This window comes from Cryptomeria japonica, chromosome 3 (assembly GCF_030272615.1).
Source record: "Cryptomeria japonica chromosome 3, Sugi_1.0, whole genome shotgun sequence".
Classification (NCBI taxonomy): domain Eukaryota; kingdom Viridiplantae; phylum Streptophyta; class Pinopsida; order Cupressales; family Cupressaceae; genus Cryptomeria; species Cryptomeria japonica.
Window position 1 is genome coordinate 370,877,869 of NC_081407.1, and position 22,311 is coordinate 370,900,179.

Consider the following 22,311-nt stretch of genomic DNA (forward strand, 5'->3'; position numbering starts at 1 on the left):
CTCCAACTGGATCAGTAAATTTCTGGTGTTAATCATTCTCTCTCTTCCTCTTTGGTGGATCCTAGAAGACCATGAAATGTGCTAACTGCTAACAGTAACTCAAATTAACTTTTTAGGCATAATATCATCATGAAATATAGACAAGGTTTGTCAACAAGAAACAAAATGATGTTTGAAGCTGGCATAGGCATAATTACTTATGACCCCAATGATAACATACAATAAATATAAAATCTAGACCAAGGATTTTCATTGAACTTGGCACAACCAAACTTCATTGCATATATCGCATGAAAGCAGCATATTTATATCAAGAAGAATCTTTGTTCTCCCTTTTCCACCAATTTTTGACTGAAAAGGCAATCAAGAGCGATATTTCAAGAAGTGATTCATCGATATAATCTAGCTATGGTATATTCTACTTTTTCATACACTTGTTAAATAACCTGGTTTACTATTTGGAGTTTGAGGAGTGTTATGTCATTTTACCCGCTTATTTGCAGCTTCAAAGGGAATGATTCAAATTTTAGTTTCACGATGGTGATCACTCTTAACTTCCCATGCTAATTAAAGTTTGATCAAGTCACATGCAGTAGCAACTGGTTAACCCATTATTGTACGATTTTTCACAATGAAATATATAGAATTTCACTAAGATGTTTAAACTAGCTATCACACTTTCGTCATGGAAGTAACACCATCATAACCAATTTTGATTTCTAACTTTTGGCCATGAAATTAAATCGTGAGGCAATTTTTTTATTTCCAGATGGTAGATCAAGGCAGATTTGAAGATGATGTAAAACAAACAGGGAAAAGAACTTGTGGGATGGGGAAGAATTGTCATTTCAATTGTAATACGTTTTCAATACATATTTCTGTGAATAATCTACACTACAAAATTTCAACCTCCTCATAACAGCTTTGAGAGTCTTGTGGCTAAGCCACTCTCTCAATGCAATATGAGTTGAGTTTCTGAACATTTTTCAGCAGGTTTTTCCCAGAAGACATTTATAATGATAATCCTCATTTTTAGAGAACATGTTACATATATCACAGACTACTTCCATGCAGAAGCAACAATCAAGTCTCGGTCTAACCATCCCAGATAGAGAGCATCATCCTTTTCTACAAGCCTGTAGTTCTCATTATAAGACTCCAAAAGAAATTTAATAGTGGAGTTAACATGTGAACTTAGAGGATAAGATTTGAATCCAGCCATGGTCAGACGGGATCTCCACTTACCCAAAAGTTCATGCCTTTCTACCCGTTCAGCACCTTCACAGGCAATGACATTCACAATATCACGTGCTAGACAGTGTTCCTCAACACTAACACGATCTTTGCTTTCCCTTGGCAGAGTTACATCCAAAGATTCAAAAATAGCAGAATAATAATTCAAGGTTTCCACAAACCTGGGAAAGAAAGGTGCAGTATTAGTATTTGCTTCCTGCTCCACTAGTGTTACCACATTTGGAGCCAGACCTTTGACCATCCTTAAAATTCGGTCACGATGATTACTTGTGCTTACACTCTCATCGGGCATATGATGAAGCTGCAAAGGGAAGTTTACAGCCAATGCTTCCCCAGGCCGAACATCAAGCATACTGGCATAAACATCAGCTCCAAATACAGGCAGAGCATGAAATTCGAAAGGAACTTGATAGGTCTCAGCAAGCTTTGATAACCTCTGGCCAACCAACTGCAATCCTTCACCACGAGCATATTCTGCTACAGGGTCATCAACACCTGTAATCCGAATATGAGGTGCACCACCTGGTCTTGCTGCAAGTGCTTGAATTAATGTTACCCACTGGCTGCCTTGAGCAATCTGAAAATCAATTATGTGCAATCTGTCTTTATCTCTGAATGCTTCTGCAATGGCACCATTCGCAGCCATATAACCAAATTTGAAATAAGGGCAAACTTCATAAAGAATTTGCATATAGGAGAGAAGTTCAGAACTGGTTGGATCTTTGCAATTCAAGGCTCTGTAAATCCTTCCTCCTGAAGAATGCAACCTTGCTACAAGGCCTTCTAGCATATATGCACCTAACCGTTCCATTGGATCCCCAAATATTGAAACAATTTTTTTCAACTCTGCAATCAATTCTCCTGCCTTCACATAATGATTACCAGCAACAGCTTCTGCACATTTGATGAGTAAACACTTTACATCTCCCTGTGCTTTCTCCAACACATCAACTTGGTTTTTTTCCCAAGGAGTATTTTTCGACAAACAAAACTCGGCTTTTGATTCTACTTCCTCCATTCTTTCTACTTTATTGCATTGATACTCATTAACTGGTTGCTGGTGCAGGTTCTCTGCTGCCATGTGGCTATCTGTATTATTTGTTTGTAGGCAAACAGGATACGAACTTTGGTCAAAAATATCATTAATGTCACTTAAACCCTGTAAACTCCACCCTGAATTTTCTGTAAGCATGTGACCCTCGGATGCATTTTCCATATTTTTGGGTTTATTGCCGTCAGGTCCATATAATGCAGTTGACAGTTGATCAAGCAGGTGAGTCAAACTTGCTGGCTGGTCATTGCCACCCTGGTGTCCTCTATCTTGGGCAATTGCAGCCTCTGCAGACTGGAAACATTGAGAATCCCAAGAATATGTTTGTGAAGTCTCTGATGAAATTGGGCTTGTAACAGTTGATGAACTTCGCATACATAAAGATCTCTCGTGTGAATGCATAGTGCTAAGTTGCAAAAATGGTTGAGCTTTGAAGTGACAATCGTTGTCTGAAGCATAAGTCTGGAGGAAATCATCGCTCAATTGGATTTGACTGAAATTGAGATTTGTACTTTGACTAGTATGAGGCAAGCCATCAGATCCAGCCTCTCGAGGAGAAAGAGGAGACATAGGAGAATTCTGATAATTCATTCTTTCAGCCCCACCTACAAATTCTCTTGTCATAGGTGTCTGTACACAAGCAAGGTTGCCTATCTGTGTTAGCCCTAAATCTGTTGAATGAAATTTCAAAGACTTTCTATGACTATACTGGATATTGAGACTAATTCCTCTGAGTTCTATAGAGTACACATTCGTGTTCGCTGAGTTTTCTGGAGCAACTGGATGCTTCCAGAGTACTGAGGGTTAGTCTTTTAATTGTTGCAATCTTCCCTTCATGATTAATAGCATATGGATACCATAGACTTCGCTTTCTGACAAATGTCACAAGTCACTTTTCACTCAGTTTCCCTGTGCTGGGTGTTACTCCATTTTAATGCAATCTGCAAAGGGAAGGAAATAAGTAGTTGATTCAATAATCTCCATGATGTACTAATTAAATGTTATTTGAATGAGGCGCTATTATTCACAAGTATGTTAAAAATTAAACATGTCACAAATCTGAAATGAATCTTTGTTATGTCGAGAACATCAATGAACAATTAATCGCTTATAAAGAAAATAACAGTTTGTACTATTTATCAATTCCATTCAAGCAATGCATGTCAAGAAAATTGGGATCGTGTCTCTTATTAGTTTGTGAAATATAATACTTAACCATTAGTAAACTATTTATTAAGGATCCTAAAATTCCACGCATGGGCACAATAAGGTAAATCTCACATCTATATAAGTAACCTACTCAAGACTAAAACTCCTCCTCAGGTTTTCAGTTTATTGAATCCTTCAACATATCAAACACATTGATGGAAAAAGTTATCAACAAACTCAATCAAAGTATGATACTGTAAATAATTTTCCTTGTGATTATAAGAAGCCTACATAAATTTAGATTAGTTTCAATCAACTTGACAAGAAGATGATTTAAAGATACTATCAATCAGTTTTCAAAGTTTTGGCAGATTTTGCTTATTTATGAACTCCTAAAATTCATTTTAGAGGCCCTTCTCAATCCACCTTTTTGCACAATTGTTAATGTTTGCTTAAGATGAAGAAAGGATTGAAACGAATACCAAAGGACTACTCATGAACCATTGTTGAGTGGATATCTGAATAGTGGTAGGCTCCTATGCATAGAGGAGAGTGTGTATTAAACAAAGAAGTGTAATTTAAATGCATGATAAATTGTGGTCTCTTGAATGGCATATTACAACAAATTTCGAAATTCTGAAACAAAGAATAATAAAGCTTCTTTGTTATATGGCATGTATGATTATTTTATTCAAATAATTTCAAGAAAATCTAAAATATTGATTTTGGGAAGAACTCTTCATCAGATCACTTTTTCTCATCTGCACATATGAGCAATTGTTTGTGGTAGTACATATATATTAACACAGTATTTTTCAAAATGGAGCCAACTTTTTCAAACAATGAATGCTAGGTAGGCATATCATGTACTTACAGTTATAAACACCAATAAGAAATAAGGACTGCAGATATGGGTTTTGCAAGTCAATTGTCTAAAAGTGCACTAATTGTGCAGGAGCCTTTGTCTTCTCATTAGTAAATAAGAAAATAGGAGATGTATCTAACCAAATTTAGATGCCAATTGGAAAACTGCATTCTTGAAGAATAGCCTATTAGCAAGGATGAAGGCATTAGTAACTTCTGCCAGCCTTTCTACTTTGGAAACCATATGAATGGAGAGTGTGTTCAAGGGAAGGCTATTTTCAACCTGACCATGGCTACATCCTTTGATTTCCGGTCAAATAGGAACAACCAAGAAGTGACTTGACTGGAACCTTGTTCACTTGAAGTTGTTACAAACAAATCATTACATAAATATTAAAAATCCATAGAAAATATGATATGCAAGTGTATCTAGTTAAAGGTGAACTATGTGTTAATATGACAGATGACAAAGGTAGGATATTTTTACATTACAAAAAGCACATCAGTACATATAATAATTACATGTGCTCGTCCAAAATGAGTGCCTAATATTTCTCCTGATGGATCAAACAAGCAGGACAATATCATTGCAAATGCATATTAGCAATTGGAGATAAGACCAAACAATAGTATAACTGAGAGGAATAATGAAGTAAACATGAACATGCTTGAAAATGACACTCCTAGATACTCAGCATTTGAAAGAATCAAATAGAAAGCCTTGTCAACTATAGTCTGTTGGAGCTTAATGGAGTGGTAAAAGAAAGGATTTACTACAAGCATGCAAAGGGTCATACCTGATAGGCCATGCCCCATTCTTTGCAGATGAGGTTGGGTGCAAACCTGTTTGATTTTGATGGAGCAGAGACCCCTGACATACAGAAGCTCAGCCAAAACTCACCAACTAGGGGAATCTGAGGTCAGAATGAGCAGATGTTTTGATGAACTAGTGAGAATCAATGTACAGTAGTGCCCTCTTTCTTGCTTGCAGCAGCGTAATATTTCTAGCTTTCCAGTTTCTCGCTCAACCTTCAGTTGACATCTATGTTGTGGATGATGCAACAAGGGAAATAGTCTGCAATTGATATTAGATCCTCACATATCATCTGAATCTGGGTAAAATTCTAATCCATGGAGAGTAGACACATTGATTTCCTGAACAAATGAGTTCAGTTTGGAGCATCTTGAAGATTTAACAGTTCTGTGGCTAATGGAACAGTTTATGCGGTATGTGACATGGGGAATACACATAAGACAGTTAAAGATTCAACAGTTGGAAATTTGTGTTATACATAGACAATACCATCATTTTACATCAAGCAAGAGAAAAACAGGAAGGACCATGGTGTCCTAAAGATGTTTAATTAGGAAGCACCTACTATACATCATTTAGAAAACAAAAAGATGACTTCTCTTTCTTGTAAAATCCTTTGAATCCCTACAGGATTCTCAATGATGAAATGTGTACGTTCAACCTATTTCAATTAATTAAATTATTATTCAATCTCATGCACATACTGCTGCTCATTTTCCAGGACAGACAAGAAGATGCACTTGTAATAGCAGGGACAAAAGTTAGACTGCATAGAACTAGACACTGACATGTTAGCAATTATTTTCTTCTCCCACTGATCTACTGGTTTAAAGAATCTGCACTTACTGTGTGAATCAAATTTTATTCAGCTATACAGGACTTGAGAGAGCTTTGGACTTGCTCTTAAATGCCAGACTATACGAGAAGGGGGGATAGTGTTGGAGGCAAACTTGATGCTCTCGATTACCATTTAGTTAATCACGGCAGTTGCAAGGTTTAGTTAATCACAGCAGTTGCAAGGTGGTTTTTACCACCAGCTTGTCATGCATAAATCTTAAATTTGGAAATTGCTTGACTAGTGGAACACTCAGGTTCCTAAGTCAAGTCATTGAGGGTTCAACAAGAGCACAATCATTCTGCAGAATGACACTAGTATGTGTAGAATCTTTATCTACTCCCAGGTGTAATGTGTACATGCATTTTGAATGTTATGCACATGTCCTTATATATGTATTTGGTGACACATAATTACTAACAAAAACTGCCTTTTAAGTGAGCACAGGTCAGCAAATAGGGATTGAAAGGTGATGCTTCAACTCCAGATGCAAACTACAAATTTAACCATCACCTTACCTAAAATCTAATAAAGTGAAACTCTGAACTGTGTTGAAAAAGTGCTGGTCATGAAGACAAGTACTTGAAAGATACATGAACCCTGAGTTCTGCGGAAACTGAATTAAAGAAGCTCCAAATAGCATGACACAAACAAGATGAAAACAATTGCAGACATAAGTAAATAGCAATGAGACTAAAGATCCAAGAGGCTGTTTAATGGCAAAGGTGATCGCTTGTAAGAGAGTGACCTGGGTTCAAATATTCCTTGCCAAAATAAATTGGCCCATAACTACAGTGGACATTTCGCAAGGTTGTAGTGTAAGCATGCTGGGCAATTTCCAGCATAACCCATGTTGACAAATCTTTAAAATGCAGTACAAGCTTACCACACACCACACACCACATCAAGGTGGTCAAAATGCCCACCTAAGATTACCAAAGCAAAAGAAGTTAACAACGATTTAGACTGCATGGTCTTATAACAGTTTGCATAACTTGCATATAGCAAATTAGAAGGGAACGTTGTAAGGTGCAGACAGAAATGTGACCAAGATCATACTTTTTATTATCGAGGCAGACATTTGGCCACTTGAGTAATGTTGATGTGCTTATAATTGAGCATGGCCAAACCAAACAGATAAGCGTTGGGCTACAGAGATGATCCCAATAAGACGTTTTTTGTGTGTTAACCCCTCCGGATTTGGTAGAGTTTAGATTTAGAGTACTTTTGTTCATAACATATTTGTATGGAGTTTTAGAATTAGAATACTTTTCTTCGAAACATATTTGTATGGGGCCTGGATATGTTCTTCAGTTTTGTTAACCTGTTTGGTCGCTTGTGGACATAAAAATAATTCCTTCAATCTTTCTTTCTCTAATATTTGTATTGCACACATCATAAGTTATAACATATATACAAGCAATTAGTAGAGATTTTAGCAGGGTATGTTTGAAATATGAGACCACGGAAGCCCAATTCTTATGTCTGTCCATTCTAGAATCCACTCCAATATAGTTTAGCAGCATGGCCATTGAACACACTTCCTGAAGCAGAAATCGATCCTAGAGGGGTTTTGGTTGAAAGACCAGAACACCAAATGCTCTAAAACAGAATTGTGGGTGCCTTTAAAGTATGTGACAAAACTATAACTCAATCTCAGCCTTGCTAAAACCAACAAAAAAATGCAGCAAGCCTTCAATTCCAAACCAAAAGAAAACAACGAAACACAAAGAACGAAAAAACATGAACTCAAAGCGACAAACAAACAGAGACCCACTTCATCAGTCCAACTGGAAAATAAACCAGGAATTTCTTTTCCATTTTCTGGTTCTAAAAATTCCACTGAGAAGGTGTATGGAATACCCACCAGATAAAAAAGTGCTCGATTATCATCACCAGCCTTAACATGTTTAGATTCGTCAAAGGATTCCCATACCCAAAACAGCTGCACCCGGGCAAAATTCTGTGGTGATAAACCTGTAAACTTGTAAGTGAATATAAGCAGGAAATCCATCCACAGGAAAGATAAAGGGTATCCCACACGCGGTTCTGCGGGTGGCCCAGACAGTGGGTCCCACTTACCCCCTAATTCGAATGTCTGCTATTTCGATCAGGCTTCAAATGATGCTGATGATATGAACAAACGCGGGTTAATAATTGTTTTGAGGAAAGAAGTTGATCGAAGCTTTAAAATAAGATGGTCGGTAGTCAAAAATTTTATACAGGTGCCCTAGACTCGGACATTCCTAGAAAAAGAAAGACCGTGTATCCTTTGTATCTCTGACCAATTTGTTTGATTAGCAGTTTGGACATAAGAATCAGAGTAGGACAAATTCTTTGTTCTGCCACATGTAAGTGGATTCCACTCTAGCCTGCATTTTGCCATGTGTCTGTACATCAATCTTTCATATTTTCCACCATGTCATTCAGCATTTCAACTTGCGTCACCATTTACCCAGACAAAAAGTTTGACACGTTATTTTTTATACGCGCTTGTGTAGTAAGAAAATGAAATGCGTGCTTGAGGAAATCAAACTCGGGGAAAGTAAAGATACCCTATAGTTATACTAATTTAGAGTCTTAAAGTATTAGACAACAATTAAATGAACATTTCTAAGACGGTCTTTTGAGTTGCACACATTGAGTTATTTGCATCAATTTATTGTACTTAGTAGGAGTTAGTCAATTTGTCTCACTACTAAATGGCTAGTGAGGGCCATGGATGTAAATTCTCCATGAAAACATTTGGTTAGATAGTACATTTATACAATTATTATGGGAGGCCCTTAGTATTCATTTAGTTGGCGGGATGAAGTCATTACGGCTCATTTCTTTAAAACCCATGGTTTTGCCCCCTTTAACACTATTTGGAAGGTATGGCAAATCACTTCCAAAAATCTTTACCAATCTCTCAAACATAGCCTTAGTTTTTCTAGGTCTTCCATTTGGTGGAATCGACTTGTCTAACTTGAAATAAAACCCTTGGGGCTTATCTAATAACTTAATGGCAAACAATTGTTTAAGAAGGGAATTCATACCTTTAGAGACCTTTGGGACCCCACAAACATCAATTGGAAACCTTAGCAACTTCTAAAACTCTATCACAACCTATCCTCTCTTGAAAAACAAAGAATTTAATGTATTCTTGATAGTTCGTCTCTCCATAGCTATTTAGTCTTCTTCTCTCCATCCATAGTCATGACTACTTTTGTACTAATGATTGGATATGGACCATCATGCATAATCTCTTATCTTTCCCCCTCAACATAATCTATAAACAACTCCTCCTGCCTCTCACCATCTCACCCCACCTAAAGTCCATTAGAAGTGTAATTTGACTTAATCTAAATGGAATAAAATTAGTCAACAAATCTAGAAAACCAAGGTGGATTCTTAATCCCAACTCTTTTCTTGGAGGGTCATTCATGTGAAGCTCCCCATCAACAATCATCTTACCCTTATTCACCACCTTCATCTTGTTTGCTTTGTGCTCAAGTTGAGTTCATGTAATGTCCCCTTTCTAGCCGGTTAATTTGTGATTCGTCGTTAGCCTATTTCTCCATGGTCATGTGGGCTAACTTGGACATTGAAGGGATCCAGAGGATATTTGACCTGGGCATTTCCAGTTTCAAGCCAATTTGAGTTGATTTGATGCAGTTTTGGGGGACTTACTATTTTTAGTAAGTCAATTGACTAAGGCAGCGACTCATCATTTTCAGTGCATTCTTGAATGACAACAATGTCGGTAATGATAGTTGAATACCAACTGGGTAATTTAATTCCAATCAGAAATATTTAATATTTAACGATAAAGTTTAAGTTATAAAGTTAAATTAAAACATTTAACTTTATCGTTATTTAATAACTTTAGTGGGACCATAAAGTTAAGTGTTAAAATAATTAAATGTCCCCTTCCTTTTAAAAGGTACATGGACGCCTTAAAGAGGAGATTACAATATTAAAATAAAAGTGATTTCTATTATCCCACGTTGCCTATGAGTTGGGTTGACTTCCTTGGAGAGTGAATAAATAGAAGTTTTGAGAGCTCTTTCAACATGCGTGCTTGGAGAATTTGTGAGTATATTGCTCGAGTAATTTCTCAAGGCTTTGTGAGGACGAAATCCTCATGAATCACATTCTCTTCGTTGTTGCAAGATACAATCAGGAGGATTATTGAGTGTTTTTATTTAGGAAACACAGTTGGGCTTCATTGTTGGGTTGATATCTTTAGTTTGATTTCTAAGCAATTAGGGTAGATTTTGGAGAAGATTGTTAGAGTAGATTTTGAGGACATTGGTGGTAGCCAAAAATTATTTAAAAAAATAAAAATTGCTACAATGCCACTACTATAGTGATGCTACTACAGTACCGCCGCTACAAGTAACTTTGTTACAGTGTTGTTGCTACAATATTGTTGCCATAGTGATTTTTCTATAGTATGTTGCTATAGTGATTTGCAGATTTCCAGTCTTTCAAAGTGTTGTTCGGGTGAATTTTGTGAGCAGCCCAAACCAAAGTATTGTTGCATTTTCAAGGTATGCTGGATTTAGATAATAGGGGTTATTTTATGAAATGGGTTGTTAGTATTTTATGGAAAATTTGAATATTTAAGCCTATAGAAAAAAATAGAATTTTCAGCTGTGTATTTCATATGTAATGTTCAAATTTTACTAAGTTTTAATTAATGCAATATCTTCTATTTTGTTGCAATCTATTGTTATGAAAAAACATTGAAATTCATCATCAAAACCATTTGCAAAAACACGATTCAAACATTACAAACAAACACAAAAAAAGGGAGGTATAAGGGTGTATGTTATAGTTCATTAAACATGCTTTTTGGTCTTATAATCATTCTAACAACTATAGTTCTCCCTCTTTTCCACCCTTCCTACTCCTTTCCGTTCCAAATGATCTTGGAAATATACTCTCATGGGGTCATCCATATCTCATAATCTCATCACCCAAACCTACAAATTAAAATTAAATTCTCATTAATTTGTAATTGATGCGGCAAATTAAAATCTATATTGATATAATTTTTCATTTAAATGGTAAATTAAAATTTAAAATAATGTAAATTTGTAATTTAGGTGGAAAATTAAAACTTAAATTTCTCATAAAGCTTTTAACTTGGGATCTTTATGTTATGTTTCAATGTTAGCATGTTATACCAATCTCTTATATGTCTTAATCAACCCTTTTAAACATAAGAGTTTACCTATTACCAACTCTCAATGCTCTGGGTGCAACCTTTTTTGGTTTTCTATTTCTTTTTGTGGAGTTGGGGTCTTGCTCTAAACTAATTCAATAATACTAATAGATTTTCCTTTATCTCATTGAAACCAAGTGTAGCTTTGTACAATTGACTTTCTTCCATCACCTTTCCAAATACAACAAATATGAAACCTCCAACAATGGTAATTCATACCTCTAATTATATGTATTCTTCATATTCAATTGTATTATGAGCATGAGTAAATTTCATGCTTTTTTCATGAATAATTGGCTCACTAATCCTTGTGGATCATAATCCAATTTTAATGTGTCATGTTCCAAGGAAATAGCCTATATGTCCAAGTTATATTTGCAACCAAATTTGACTCATAGTAGAACTTCTTAGCTTTAGTATGTGTTCTAAACACGTCAACTTTACTATTTTTTCTCTCAATGGTATCATAATCTAATGTTGATTGTTGTTATATGGAGGCTAATCGAACTTGAAGGTTAAATTTTCCCTACTTCTATCGGTGCGGTTTCCCCCCATATTTTTTACGGCGGTTTGGGGGCAGCACCCCTTGCGAGCAGAGTTTACTTTAGTGGCGAATATTCACCAATGGCAAATTTTTCACGTTGGCCATGTCGGAAATGGCAAATATTTTGTACCGTTTGGGGGTGGCCATGTCACCAGAACATTATCAATTTCCGTCATAGTCACAGCCCGATCGCCATATGTTTTATGCAAATAAATGTTTCTATGCGATGATTTTGCCAATACAATATATGGTGGACACACGGTAAATTTAATTGTTTCGCCTACACTCTCTGAGGTTGCCTTAATAGATGACCTGAATTCGCCTATAAGCATGTGAAGATTTGTTAGCCAGGGGGACCCAATTCACCTGACATCTTGCCGACGCGTGTCTCCATTCACCCCAACTTTCGCCAACTATATTGTATTCGGCTATTATTTGGACAACCTATAATCGCCTCAAAAATTACATAAGTCGTATTTGGACGACCTATAATCGCCTCGAAAATTATATAAGTCATGTTATAGTTACGCAGGATTCGCCAAATATTTATATACCATATAAAATTCATGCGGAATTCTCCATATAAGGATTGGTATAAATACATGCAAAGATTAGATCTATCTCAATATCTCAACACAATTTGGTGGGTTCTAGGTTCTGAATTCTGATCAATAGTGAAGTTTCAGACCAAGGAAAATCATTGTTGTTGAGTCGTTGACTATATTGGCGACTGCTAGTGACCTAAAGCCTAAAGGTGAGCGATCATATTTTTGAAGTGGTATATTATACATCATAGCCTATTATTGCTTCTTCAGCAAATTGATATTTTTTTGGCAACCTTTATTTCGTTGGAGATGTCGAACAGGAAGAGGGGTAGGAAACCTGCAAGTGGGGAAGGCCAAGAGAGGCCAACAAAAAGCAGAATGTTGTCTCCGTACTTTGGCATTGGATGTGAAAATCAGGAAGGTACATCATCACAAGTACAAGTACAAAATTTGCCACTTGCACCGCATGTTGAAGATGGCGGCGAACCTGATATCTCAGATCAAGATGATCTTGAAGAAGATTATTTGGTAGATACCCAAGTTAGCCAGAATGATATAATCGACTTGGGTGATAATGCCATTGATGATAATGCATGAAAGGGGAAAAGAATAGCCATATCAAAAAAGGATGAACCACAATCAAAAAAGGATCGGGAGTGGGGTATATCAGTGAGGAATTTTCAAATTAATTGGGCATCAAAGTATCCATTCATTGAACTAGTCGAGAATCCAATTGAAGGCGAGCCTCCAATAGAATGCAGGTGTAAGATTTGCACTTGGAAACATAACAAGGAAATTAGGTTGCAGCTAAAATTTGACACCATAGAAAAGCATATGGGTAAAGTTTATGAAAAACAAATGATAGACGGGGTTGAAAAATCAGTGATAAGATGGAAAACAAAGGATGAATGTAAGCATGTGAGGAATGCCGAAGAGTATTATTTTCATGAGAAATTACAGATGAAGCTTGCTAAAGTTAAAGGTTCTATTGCAGTTGTTTTTGGAAAAGTAATGCAAATAGAACAATTGGGAAAAGTTGTTCAGTTAAGCGTTGTTTTTCATATTTTGAGCAGAGGGCGTGCTATGACAGATTTCCCATTAATTAGTGGTTTATTACACTTTTTGAAAGTTCCTATCTATCCTAATAGACACTGGTCAATCAACAGTGGATGGGAATGGGCAAGTTGTCTAGTTGAGGTTGAAAAAGAAGATGTATAGGAAAAAATAAGAGAGTCAAACTTCATTGCATTTTCTTTAGACGAAGTTACCACAGTAGACAATACTTCATGGGTATGCATACATATTTATACTGTAGAGAATCATACCCGCCAACCTCATCTACTATCTGTTGCTAAAATGAAGGAGAGTGCGACAGCGAAAAATTTATTTCAACTAGTAAAGAGAAGTTTAATTGAATATGGAGGTATGGATGACATGATGGTAGCCAAAAAATTGGTTTGTGTTGGAGCAGATGGAGCTTCAATAATGCAAGGTCACAGGAACGGACTTTGTACAAAGATTGAAACTTCATTTTCACCGTACATTACTGCAATTCACTGCATGGCTCACAGAATGAATCTAGCTTTTGGAATTGTGAGCAAGTTTGCTTCGGTTAAAAAAATTGAAATTTTAATCAGAGAGCTCTACTCACACTTCTATCGAAGTCCCAAGCAATTTATGGAATTTCAAAACTTTGCTAATGGATTAACTGATGGGAACAAGCTTCTCAAGGATAATGATACCAGATGGATCTCTTTGGATGGTCCAGCGCATTGAGTGTTTTCAGAATATCCATCCTTGATTGGACTATTTCACACAACTCACGATGAATCAGATCAACCGAAATTTCCAGAACTTCTTGGTAGGTTAAGTAATTTAGAGACACTCTTAACTTTAGCAGCTCTTCTGCCCATGCTAGAGGAAATGAGGAATATTATGAAGGCTGCCCAAAAAAGAGCTCTGTATATTGCAGAATATGTTACGCTACATAAGATGACATGCTTGACCCTCGACAATCTCTATCGAAATCAACCAACACTATCTGATGAATTTTTTTTTAAGTGGCGGACACTCACAGATTTGAACAATCCTGATAACTTTTTACAAATTGGTGCAGATGGGGAGGTATGTGCCAATGTATGGGGAGTTGAGATACCAATGCACTTCTATGCCATGGTCGACCCCGAGGAACCAGGAAAGCGCCCTAGGAAGAAACTAGCAAGAGTTACAAAGGAAGATTTTGACAAGATTGTTGAGACTGTAACTACTTCTGTGAAGAAAATTGCATATGATCTTTCCTCACAAATTAGAAGCAGATTCCCTCCTGACAACCTACTCCAAGCCATGTCTATTGTGTTTCCTCATTATTGGAGCCTTAATAGTGCATCTGATTTTCGAAGTAAGCTGCTGATTTTGGTAAAACAATTTTGCATTTCCAAAGAATTTAATGGAGTAACTATAAATGGAATATTAGACGAAACTCATCTTTGAGAGCAATCAGCTCATTTTGCATATACTATGAAAGAACAATATGCCAAAGTGGATAACCCCTGCGAAGAGGGATCAATAACAAGGGTTTGGAAATATATAGTTGAGAACAAAACCTTGTGTGATTCAATGCCAGAATGTGTGAAGCTTGCTGATTTATGTCTTACCATGATATTGGGTTCGGTGGAAGATGAGAGAGTTTTCAGTGCTTTGGGGTTCTTAAAATCAAAGCTAAGAAACAAACTAGACAAAAATTTGGAAAATTGCTTGAGGCTCTATACATCTAGGTATGATGTCCACACTTTTCCTTACGATAGGGCACTGCAAATCTGGAGGTCCAAATGTGAAAGAAGAGTTTTGGGAAACACTTCAAACCAAAGTGCTAGTGGGACTATTGGAGCTACTGGTAGCATTGAGATGCAGTTCGGCGAAGATATGCAGACTCAGACTCAAAGTGAAGAAACCACAGACGAGAATCAAGAAAGCACTAAATTTGATGAGGATGAATGGCAACTGTAACAGTAAGAGATTGGTATTTATTAATCTTATTACTGTATCTCATCATTCATATTACAAAAGCATATTACTTTTTGCAATTAGAATTTAATATTGATTTGTAATTATATTTTTCAACTTTCTATTTCCAGATTTAAAATAGCATAATAAAAAAAAAACCATAATGTGTTTATTGATACAGAGATGTTTATTGTTTATTTATACATGTTTGAGTCTCAAATTTGTGTAATACATTTCAGAACCATATGATACAATTCATTCAATAGTAATACACATGTCGAGAACTTAGATTTTCATTAATTCTTTCAAAATATAGCCATGTGATACAATTCATTCAATAGTAATACACCAAATTCCAATCTGTGTGATTCTCCATAACAATTGCAAAAGTGAATACAAAGTTTCAAAACCCTTTGCAAATGACCCTGAATTCCCTTTTATAAAAACAAGAGAGCAACAACAACTCCTATGTGATTCTCCAATGTCCATGCAAAAGTGAATACAAAGTTTCAGAAGTAGAACCCTTTGCAAAATTGCAAATGACCCTGAATTCCCTTTTATAGAAACAAGGGAGCAACAACAGCTTCAGGTCAAATTGCAAGTTTGCAACATGTGAACCCTGAACATCAAAATCACAAACTCAGCACATATTTATATGGCCATCACAGGTCGTATTAGCAATTTAACATCTGCTACATGTTTGATGTCTCCTATTCAAAAAAACAGAGTTCAAAATTAAATATTAATTCACGCCATGACAAATTAAACATAGATAATAGCAGTGCCTAAAACCTACTAATCAGAAATAGAGAAATGCATAAATGTTAAAGCAAGGGAGGATTTGAGAATACAAATTTACTGGCTAAAGTTTTGCACTGTACATCATAGATTCATAGGCTGGATTAGCAAAATAGCAATAGCAAGTGCTGTTTTTCTCCTATTCATAAAATAGATTCATAGGCTGGATTAGAAAAATAGCATTCCCAGTGCATCATAGATTCATAGGCTGGATTAGCAAAATAGCAAACAGAAAAAACATAAAACCTTGAAATTAAGAATAAAAGAAGAAAATTGTGCAATACATACTATGATTCTTAAGAATTTTGTGCCAGTTTTTTTAGGGTGCTCCACTCTTCTCTGATGGAAGGTCAATATTCTGTAAGCTATGGAAAGTCAATTCCAACTTCATCAACATTCCATATTTATAAGATTTACTTGACATCATTGTTTCATCCAATACCGTATTTAGAGTTGTAAATGGTTGGATGAATTCCAGAAAGCTTTTGGGAGTTGTGTCCTTTGGAAGCAAGTCTAAATCAGACTTCATTTTTATCTCCATGATTTTTTTGTAAGCTTCTTCTCCAATGAATTTATTTGATGTGTCAACAAGCTTAGGCAAACCAAGTTTAATCAAATTATTTTTCATTTCTTTCAGCTTCACTATCTTTTTTCCACAACTGTCCATAACTTCTGATGTTTCCCTTAGCTTCTCGCATTTTTGAATGATAGACGATGTCTTAACTGTGGCATCAATGCGGTTCTTAATTCCCTTGGATGCCAAGTAGTTGTCACTGGAACTGTAGACTACTTTCAGAATCTTTTTTGCCATTTCCTCTTTTGAATAAACTTGTGTGCTCTTCTCATAGTGCCCTTTGATTTTTATAAAAAATTGTCTCATACTTTCAATCAATTGAAACCATTCACACAACTTCTCACTAATCTGCATTATTTGTCGCCAAATGTTTTCTTGTATATACTTCATTTTATTTTTCATATTATCTTTCAATCTATCCTCCAAAGTTTTTATTTTATCATTTGCATTGTGCAGGTCTTCTTTCATTTGTGCACATTTTTTTCTTTCTTCCTCTACTTCCTCTTGCAAATGTTTTTCTTTTTCCTTCCCATGATCCAATAGGTCCTGTAACTTTCTCATTTCTGCGGCAACAGACTAATAACTTTTGTATAATATTTGAAAACTGGCTTTTTCCTCAACAATTTGTTTACTGCTTTTAGCCAGTTTTTCAATCAGGTCCTTCAATTCTGCATCCTTCTCCTCCTGCTCTACAATTTCTACTACAGAGCCTGAATTTTTAATCCTTTTCTGTAAGTCATTGCACTTGCTATCTACTGCTTTCCTCCTTGATTTTTCATTTTCCAGGTCTGCCTATAACTTTTCTGTTTGTTTCTCCAGTTTATTTTTTTCTCTCTCCACCTTTAGCAGTGAAGTGTAGACCACTTCGTTAGTCCTTTTTGACACACTAATTTTGTCCACATTATGTACTTTGGAAAAATCCATTTGGAGGGTGCTAACTTGAAATTGAGAGGGATCTATCTGACTGTGTGGTGGATTTTTATCTTTAGATGTGTTCGGGGGCATAACAACCATGAACTCCATCATATCTTTCTGTGGGTCATATGTTGGAAATACCCTATTCCTTGCAAGCTGTTCGTTTACAACTTTAGACACAGAATTCCTATGAAGTGCTTTCTTTTTTTCTTTATTTTCTTTTGTTGTGTGTTCATATTTTTCATAGTAATTACGAAATTGAAAAATCTAGGCTTGCTGAAGCAATTGAATGTTTGAAAGGTGACATAGGAATACCATAAGCTCCAATTCCACTTATTCCTGTGGTTTTAACTAATGCTTGACGAGGATTACCAATAGCAGTTCTTGATGTTGTCCCACTCCCACTGACACTTTCATGTGTAGTTTTCATAGTCTTTGAGGTGTGTGATCTGAAGCTGCAAATGATTGATTTGTAGTGTCAGTGGCACTTGATATAGGATTCTCAATAGTATGAGATTGAGTATCTACCTCTAGTGGCCTCTTGCGAGATATTTGTTGTTGTTACCCTTGTCCAACACCAAGACAACTAGTATCAGTAGTAGTACACATGCCAACCCCACCAATCACAATGGCACTTGACTGAACATTAATAGGAATACTATCCCTAGATTCCCCACCAGTGGCAGTGGCACTTGATTCACCACCAATGGGAATACCATGATGTGGTGGTGGTTGTGGATTTGAACCTGAAACAAATGTAGGTGGACCCTGAGGGTAATGAGTAGTACCTATCCCTGATGAATTTGAAGAATCAAGTCCAATGACTAGTTTATAAGGACCTTTTGATTTTGATTGTGATGGAAGTTGTACCTGAAGTGGATACCAAATGCCCTCTCCTCTGGGACCCAGACCACCACCTTCAAAACCCATTTTTTCCATAAGGTTTACCCCTTTGCTATATTTTTCTTTCATGGACTCACTGACTCCACCTAATATTTTAGGGACTATAGTAGTTGTTGGAGGGGGCTCAACGACAACCTCATGCTCATCATCATCACCTTCAGTCCTGCCATGCTCCATATCCCACAATTTGCTAAACTCTGCATCCTCGTCGATGCTCTCAAATTCCGCACTTGTCTTTGGTTCACCGAGATTCCTCCTCATAGTCCAAAAATCATTTATTTTGGTTTGAGTGAAATAATTCTCTTTACATTCGTGCAGAATTGATTTGGGAATAGTTTTTTTAGATGGATTAGCAGATTTTAGGTAGAAATTGTAGGACCTCCTATTTTGGATGCCCTGGCCCTCCTCTGTTGTCCTCTCTGTGTGCATTTGCAATGCCATAATTTGTGATGAAATTTCTTATGTTGAAATGTTATTGTCAGCTGCAATTTTCTCCATCTCTTTTTTAACCTCATCGCAGGAGTCCTTGTTTCTAAGCTTTTCTAGCAATGGCTTACTTTCATGTTGACATAACACTAAAGAGTTCCCATTTTTCTTAAGCCTTTCTTGAACTACACCGATTGGATCATACTGCCAGAGACCCTCATCACCAAAGTTAAAAACTGTCAAGAAATCATGTGTCATAATGAATGATTTTCTCTAAAATGTGAACCCTCCACATGAGAAAGGCAAGGAAGGAAATATGCTCTTCTTTTTCTGACCATGGAAGTGTCTATCTGTGCTCTCTAGTTGTCGTACATACTCTAATGCAAATACCCTCTCTGTCACATGTATTGGAAGTCTGTATGGTTTTACTACCGATCCGTAAAACCTTAAAACAGTGAATTCTTCCATGAAGAACTAGTCAGCCAATTCTATTTGACTTCCAAGTTGAATGCAATCTCTACAAGACACAGGCAACCTAGGCATTGGAGTGCTTGTAATTTCATTATACATTGGTGCCAAAAAGAAGTCTACAAAATGGTTGTAGTTCTTTCTATTATCATGCATCCTTATCTTTGGGGTCCAATCATATATTGGACACTCTGTTCTCTTCCCAGTCTTCTCATCAATCTTATAGCTCACAATTTGAAGCTTGTTGGTCTCAAATATTGCACGATACTTGGATAGAAGGAGATAGCACAAGTAGGATGAGAACCTAAATGTCTTACAGGAACCTTTTTTGATCATTAGTAACTATTTTTGCATGGATTTTACAATGTGCTCAATAAAATTATATCTTACTGGCTGACCTGCACAATGGATATTATAAATCAATTCAAGAAGGCTTGCACCCACTTCCCTATCATTTTCCAATCCCAGGCAAAACGACAGCAAGGAAATAGTATCCCCAACCCATGGAACAAAAATTTTAGAATCATAAGGAGGCTTATGATTCTGATCCAACACAATACCAGTACCAATCTTTATTAGAGCTTTGATAAATGAATCTTTGCGACTTGGATCGAGACTCTCATAATTCTCTGCCAACTTTCCTAGGTCAATTTGGACGTTTGAGTTTTGGGCTTCAAATCCTAGGTTCAACAAACGAGCAAATTCTCCCTCGTTTATGGATAGAATTTCCTCTTTTGTATTTTTATTGACAATTGCTTTTTTATCTTCATCATAATTTTCGGCGCAAACCATGACAAAATCAGGGCAAGGGAATACTTCAGGTAACACCATGCTTCCCAATCCAACATCCCACGATGCGATTTTATTTATTTTTTGTTGTAACATTGGGTTGAAAACAGTAAATTTTGCCCTGGATGCATCTATCACCTTACTAGACAATGTATATCTAATATCTATGTGTAGCGTCGCGCCCAGCGCCCTGGTCCCACCTCCAGGGACAGCAGGGTGCAAGGAGGATCAGGCCAGGGTGCTGAAAAATGCAGTTTTTGATGCCATGAACAAGTTTCGGGGTCTCCATTCAGGTTCAGTGTTGCGTCGCCATTGCGAAGACCCAAATGTAGTCGAAATTGCAAGTGTCGCAATTTTAGGACGCTACACTATGATACACTTTTCACCATGGATAGCAGGGTCATAAATATCATGGTATTCATCAGTGAAACCTAGTGTTTTAACTAGTTCAGTTAGGTACATTTTGTTTTTCCCTTGGCTTCTTGTAGAACTACTGCTTCCCATTTTTCCCATCACTATTATTGTTAATAATTCAAAATAATGCTAGATAAAAACTTGAAAATGCTAACCCTCAAATTGGACCACAGGATTACCAAAAGCAAAAAAGGCGGGATGTAGGTGTTCTAGATTTTACCCGGAAATTGGAATTTCTATTTCACTAGATTGGTGCAGACAGTCTCTGTTGCACCTTGCATTCCTCAATCTAGTAGCTGTTTCTGAATCTCCCTTGATTTACAGGTTTGTCCAAGAAATGAAAGACGATTACGATTTACGAGTCTCTTATTTTGAAAACTCTAAAAAGTAGAAAAGTAAAACCTAAATGGCAAAATATCAAGAATCATGTTGTAATTTTATTAATTACTATTAATAACTATTCGATGTCAAAGGACAAAACATTCATTACTTCAGTATAAATTATGAGGACATTAAGAATCATGTTGTAATTTTATTAATTATTATTAATAAGTATTAGATGCCGAAGGACAAAACATTCACTACTTCAGTATAAATTCTGAGGACAATAAATGTAATACGTTCAATTCCGGGCGAAGTTCTCCCAAATGTGTTCACTTCCCACATTCGGGCCGAAATCCATCCTAAGCCGTTGATCTTTTCTCATCCAACGGACGAGGGACCAAGGTACCTGTTGTGACTTTACGGGTCTATTTTTTAAGTCTGTTTAATAATTTTAAACTTCTGTCCGAAAAAGTGCTTTATAGACTTACTTATATTTAATTAAATTTAAAACATTTCAATTCCGGGCGAAGTTCTCCCAAATGTGTTCACTTCCCACATTTGGGCCGAATTCCACCCTAAGTCGTTGATCTTTGTTCATCTGACGGTGGATGGTACCTGTTTTAAGATGTAGTGGGTCCCACGACTTCTGCCATTTTTCTGGCACGTCACCATAATCGTGTCACTTTTCGGGTTTGATTTTTAGTCTATTTAATCATTTTAAACCTCTACCCAAAAAAAAGCTTTATAGACTTAATTATATTTAATTACATTTAAAATGTCCAATTCCGAGCGAAGTTCTCCCAAATGTGTTCACTTCTCACATTCGGGCCGAAATCCACCCTAGCCGTTGATCTTTGTTCATCCAACGGTCAATGGTACTTGTTTTAAGATGTAGTGGGTCCCACGACTTCTGCCATTTTTCTGGCACGTCACCATACTCGTGTCACTTTTTCGGTTTGATTTTTAGTCTATTTAATCATTTTAAAATTCTACCCGAAAAAGAGATTTTTAGAATTAATTATATTTAATTAAATTTAAAATGTCCAATTCCAGGCGAAGTTCTCAGAAAGGTGTTCACTTCCCACGTTCGGGCCGAAATCCACCCTAGCCATTGATCTTTATTCATCCAACGGTCGATGGTACCTGTTTTTAGATGAAGTGGGTCCCACAACTTTTGCCATTTTTTCTGGCACGTCACCATACTCGTGTTACTTTTTGGGTCTATTTTTAAAGTCTACTTAATCATTTTAAAATTCCACCCGAAAAAGAGATTTATAGTCTATAGACTATAGACTTTCACTTAATTCTATTTAATTAAATTTAAAATGTTCAATTCTGGGCATTCCACAATAGTTTGAGATAACTATTAAATATAATGTTAATATTATTTGTAATTAAAGATATGCAATAGTTTGAGATAACTATTAAA

At 36.3% G+C, this 22,311-nt stretch overlaps 1 protein-coding gene across 1 annotated transcript; it reads right to left on the reverse strand.

Moving 5' to 3' along the window:
• Positions 1-800: 800 nt before the first annotated feature.
• LOC131066332 (scarecrow-like protein 21) lies at positions 801-8,220 on the reverse strand. The gene is made up of 2 exons (XM_058001071.2): positions 7,835-8,220; positions 801-3,246 (listed from the first exon to the last, which is right to left on the reverse strand). Exon 2 carries the CDS (start codon positions 2,927-2,929, stop codon positions 1,061-1,063), a length of 1,869 nt encoding a protein of 622 aa, XP_057857054.2. The 5' UTR covers positions 2,930-3,246; positions 7,835-8,220; the 3' UTR covers positions 801-1,060.
• Positions 8,221-22,311: the final 14,091 nt, after the last annotated feature.

Coding starts and splice junctions, on each gene's coding strand:
- LOC131066332 (XM_058001071.2), bottom strand. CDS start 2,929: ATGACAAGAGAATTTGTAGGTGGGGCTGAAAGAATGAATTATCAGAAT.